General features: G+C 51.7%; 1 protein-coding gene across 1 annotated transcript; it reads left to right on the top strand.

Annotated features, from left to right (window-relative positions):
- The first annotated feature begins 3,982 nt into the window (after positions 1-3,982).
- On the top strand, positions 3,983-4,681 carry LOC134290621 (uncharacterized). The gene is made up of 2 exons (XM_062857793.1): positions 3,983-4,027; positions 4,082-4,681. Exons 1-2 carry the CDS (start codon positions 3,983-3,985, stop codon positions 4,679-4,681), a joined length of 645 nt encoding a protein of 214 aa, XP_062713777.1.
- Positions 4,682-5,356: the final 675 nt, after the last annotated feature.

A 5,356-nucleotide genomic window follows, 5' to 3' on the forward strand; every position in this document is an offset into this window, starting at 1 on the left:
CCGATTGGCTATTCCTCAAATTCAAACTCCGCTTCAACAATATCATCAATTTATCAAGTTTTCTTTAGAAATGATTCAGCCAAGAACACTGTGCTGCAAATCTCTTTCAATAAAGATAAATATATTTATCATTCGTCCTTTGCATTCGGTCAGCTTCTTAGTCTATTTCGAATTGTATCATGTCTGATGGGCCACAACATTAATGCGTTTTCTAATTTTGGATTGGTTCAAATACTGTACTATGCAGTGCCAAATCCATGTTGCGCTGATAGAGCAGACGGCAAAAGCGACGACAATCGACGAAGAGAAACCTCGAGGACATCACCTGGAATCTGGATCCAGCAGCAAAAAAATATCAGTTAAGAGCGCATGCAAGAACAGAACAGCAGATAAACAAATCTTTTTTTCATTTTTTTCTTTGTTCCATTTTGACAGCTTTCAACTCCAGACTCGGTACGGAAGGTTGAAGTTGGCCGTATATTAGCCGAATATTTCGTCAACAATGGCTCTTGAGCAGTTCTATTACAGCGTATACAGCGGCAGTTCGCACGTTGCAAACCCGCTCATTGCAACGCTTTTTGGTTGCAAGTCCGCTAATTGCAAAATTTGACACGTGTTTGCAATTAAAAAGCAATCAAGTGTCAAATTTGTGCTGTCAGTCATGCTAGCAGTGCATTTCGATGCACTTTAGTGTCAAAGTGACGTTGCAATTAGCGAATGGCATTCGCTCGTTGCAAAGTAAACATTTTGCAACGAGCGAACGGCCGCTGTAGTTCTAATCAACTCTGTTAATCATGTTTTTTATTCGACTATTTATCGCTCAATAAAAACACGTTTAGTAATTGTTCAATCCACGCGTTAGTTTTCTCCGTCGGTGCTCCGAATTCCCGTTGGCCATTCCGCTGCATTTCCACCTCGACTCTGCCGTCAGGTTATGTGCCCAGCGGCCGGGGCCACGGAAGATTCGCCGTACGGAAAGATTCGGCCGGGGAGAGCCGGATAATTGCTTTTTTGCGTTGCGTCGCGGGTGTGCGTTTCTTCGTCGCGAGAGTCTGGACGATCCGGACGATTGAAATCGGAATCGTCGCGAGTGCGAAAGAGATGAAGTGATTCCTCATCGAATGAGAAGAAGTGTTCCGAGCAAACAGTGAAAAACGTTTCGTTTTCCGTTACGTTCCCTGCACGTGTAAACAAACGAGCTCGAAGAAAACTTGAGTGACTTTTGAAAAGTGCATCAGTGCGAAAGTGTGATGGCAGATACAAAGTTCTCGATTCCCCTACTCAACGGGACGAACTGGCAAGCTTGGCGGATCCGGATTGAGATGCTGCTGTGCCGCGAGAATCTTTGGGAGGTGATCAGCGAAGATGTTCCGGAGGAGCCGGATCGCACGACTGCTTGGCTGCGAAACGACCGGAAGGCAAAGTCGACGTTGATTTTGTTAATCGACGACAGCCAGCTCCCGCTGGTCAAGGATTGCACCTACGCCCGTGATGTCTACTGTGCCCTGAAGAATTATCACCAGAAGACCACTCGATCCGTCCGCGTGTCGTTGCTGAAGCGTTTGTGTTCCACAAACCTAGCGGAGAACGGCGACGTCGAGAAGCATCTGGCAGTTTTTGATGATCTTTTCGACCGCCTCGACGGAGCAGGCATGAATTTGGACAAGGACACCAAAATCTGCATGTTGCTCCGCAGTCTTCCTCCCTCGTATGATGGTCTGGTGACAGCGCTGGACAGCCGCTCGGATGAGGATATCTCCCTCGATGCCGTCAAGGCTAAGCTGGTCGACGAGTTCAACCGCCACCTCGAACGGAAGGGCATGACAGTGAAGGTGGAAAAGGCGATGCGATCCGCAGAGGGCAGGCCACGGAACGAAACTCGAACCTGCCACTATTGCAAGAAGGCTGGACACCTGAAGCGCAATTGCCGGAAGTTGCTGGCGGACCAGCAGAAGAAGGACGGGCATCCGACGAGGCCGGAATCGGACAGGAACGCGAAGGCTAAGGCTGCACAGAACGATTCGAGAGGAGTTGCGTTCACGGTTGCGGACGCGACCCATAGCAGCTGGGTCATCGACAGTGGGGCGAGCGCCCACATGGCCAACGACAAATCGTTCTTTCGATCCTTGAAGCAGTTCGCTGGTGATTTTATCACACTGGCGGATGGAAAGCGGACGCAGATCCAGGGCGAAGGATCCGGTGTGGTATACGGCGTCGACGGCGAGGGCAACACGCAGAAGATCGACGTCAACGAGGTGAAGTTCGTTCCTGCTCTTTCGACGAACCTCATTTCCGTGAGTAAGCTCTCCCAAAAAGGCTTTAAGGTGAGTTTTGATACGGATGGGTGCGATATTATTGATTCTGGCGGTACCATTGTCGCGACTGGGGGTCGCCACGGCGGGTTGTACTACCTGCGAGTCGCAGAGGCGTCAATGGCTGCAACCGAGGGGTACCACAAAGTGAATTGCCAGCACCAATGGCATAGACGGCTCGGCCACCGTGACTGGGCTGCTGCGGAGAGAATCGTCAAGGAGGATTTGGCGACAGGTATGAAAGTGAGTGATTGCGGGTTGCGACAGGTGTGTGAGTGCTGCATGGAGAGCAAATCGGCCAGGCTTCCGTTTCCTCCGGTGGTTGACCGGAAAGCGTCTCGGGTACTAGACATAGTACACACGGACGTGTACGGGCCGATTGATTGCACCACCCCTAGCGGTAATCGGCACGCGTTGACTATCACGGATGATTTCAGCCGCTTCACGGTAACATACCTTCTTCGCCATAAGTCGGAGGCCGCCGCCCACATCAAGGAATACGTCAAATGGGTCGAGAACCTGTTTGGGCGCAAACCGTGCGTGGTGCGTTCGGATGGAGGGGGAGTGTTCGTGAATAAGGAACTGCGTGACTTCTACAAAGCCGAAGGAATCCGACCCCAGTTCACTACCCCCTATTCGCCTCAGCAGAACGGGGTAGCTGAGCGCAAAAACAGATCGCTTGGGGAGATGGCTACGAGTATGCTAGTTGACGCAGGACTGGAGAAACGTTTCTGGGGCGAGGCTATCCTCACAGCCACCTACCTACACAACAGGCTTCCCTCCCGTTCCGTCCCGAAAACGCCCTACGAACTCTGGTGGGGAAAGAAGCCAGAACTTGGTCATCTCCGGGTATTTGGCAGTCAAGCTTTCGTTCACGTACCCGACACGAAGAGGAAGAAGATGCACAGGAAGGCTACTAAGCTCACCTTCATCGGCTACGCGATCGAGCAGAAAGGTTATCGCTTCGTGGACTTGGAGACGGACTTAATCACCGTGAGCCGTGACGCTCGGTTCATTGAGCTCGGTTCATTGAGCTCATCGTCGGTGGGAGTACCAGTAGCCGCACCGAAGAAAACCCCGGAAGAAGTGATTCCCTTCAAAGAAGAGAAGGAGGAACAAGATGCCAACGAAGAGGCACGAGATACTGTGGATCCCGAAGAAAGTGATGAAGCTAATGATCAAGAAGAGGAACCCAGTTCCGGATTTCGTCGCTCCAGGAGGATCACTCAAGGAACACGACCACGATATTTGGAGGAATACGATTTGGAATACGCCGTTGGATTCGCTGCGTGCGCAGTGGAAGGTCCGACTGATCATCGAGAGGCCATGCAAGATCCGGTTTTGCGGAAGGCGATGGATGAAGAGATCGACGCTCATCAACGGAACGGCACGTGGAAGCTGATTCCGCGGCCGAAGGATCAGAAAGTTATCGGCTCAAAGTGGATTTACAAGGTAAAACGGTACGAGAACAACCAAATCGTGAAGTGCAAGGTAAGGCTGGTTGCCCAGGGGTATACCCAGCGAACCGGAGTCGACGTTCACGACGTGTTCGCTCCTGTGACGTGCCAGGCAACATTTCGGGCATTTCTAACAATCGCTTCGAACCACAACATGTCCACTTGGACATAAAGACAGCGTATCTCTATGGGCACCTCGAGGAAAGCGTCCTGATGCGGCAACCGCCCGGCTTCGAGGCCGAAGGTAAGGAGAACCATGTGTGCCAGCTCCAACGTAGCATTTATGGCTTACGCCAATCAGCTCGGTGCTAGAACAAACGTTTGGACGAAGTGTTGACGAAGAATGGGTTCCGAGCTGCCGCGGCGGACCCGTGTTTGTATGTAAAGGATGACGGGAAAGCGAAGGTGATCCTGATGGTATATGTAGACGACCTTCTGGTCGCTTCTACGGACGAAGGCGAGTTAGCGAAGATCTGTGAAGGCCTGCAAGCGGATTTCGAGTTGACGTGTCTCGGGGAGGTGCGCCACTTCCTCGGCGTAGAGGTTCAACACGTCGGCGGTGTCTACAAGCTGAGTCTTCGCAACTACATCGAGAAGCTGATTACCATGTTCGGGATGGAGGAGTGCAAGACGGCCAAGTCGCCGATGGACGCCGGCTACTTGAAAGTGACCGATACCGGAGAAGCGTTCAAGGATCCAACATCGTACCGTAGCCTAGTAGGCGGACTCCTGTACTTAGCAGTCGTAGCAAGGCCAGACATTGCAGCAACCGCTGCGATTCTTGGGCGAAAGTTCAACGAACCCCGTGAGTGCGATTGGACAGCTGCCAAGCGGGCACTCCGCTACTTGAAAGCGACCAAGTTTCATCGACTGCAGTTAGGAGGAGACAGCAAACAGGGCCTCATCTGCTAATCCGACTCCGACTGGGCGGGAGACGTCGGCAGCAGACGTTCCACGTCCGGAATAGTCTTCCAATTCGGAGGCGGGTCAATATCCTGGACAAGCCGCCGCCAGTCAAGCGTCACTTTATCTTCCATGGAGGCAGAGTACCTGGCCCTCAGCGAGGCGTGCCAGGAAGCTCTGTGGCTCCGTCAACTGCTCCGTGACCTAGGAGAAGTGCAACACGAACCCACCCTCGTGAAGGAGGACAACCAGGGGTGCTTGTTGTTCGTGCGGTCCGAGAGGAAGAGTCGCCGAAGCAAGCACATCGACACACGCGAGCGGTTTGTGCAGGAACTATGCGAGAAGCGAGAAATACGATTGGAGTACTGCCCCACCGATCGTATGTTGGCAGATGTTATGACAAATTCGCTTGGACCACAAAAACACCGGGAGTTCACGGAACAACTCGGTTTGATGGAGGACAAGGGATGAGTTATCATTGAGGGGGAGTGTCGAATGGGCAATGCATACCTCATCTATAATTACTCTTGATTCCCTTTTGTTAACCCTACCTTCAATGCTTATACCTACTTTGATCCCTTGTTGACGTTTAGTCAGTTGAGAATAGAAAACCTACAGACAGATGTAAAACACGATCGCTCAATAAAAACACGTTTAGTAGTTGTTCAATCCGCGCGTTAGTTT

Source organism: Aedes albopictus, chromosome 3 (genome assembly GCF_035046485.1).
Source record: "Aedes albopictus strain Foshan chromosome 3, AalbF5, whole genome shotgun sequence".
NCBI lineage: Eukaryota > Metazoa > Arthropoda > Insecta > Diptera > Culicidae > Aedes > Aedes albopictus.

Excerpts from the sequence above, each read along its gene's own strand:
- LOC134290621 (XM_062857793.1), top strand. The coding sequence starts at position 3,983 with ATGCGGCAACCGCCCGGCTTCGAGGCCGAAGGTAAGGAGAACCAT. Across the intron at positions 4,028-4,081 it reads CCGAAGGTAAGGAGAACCAT|AACAAACGTTTGGACGAAGT; the intron begins GTGTGCCAGCTC and ends GCTCGGTGCTAG.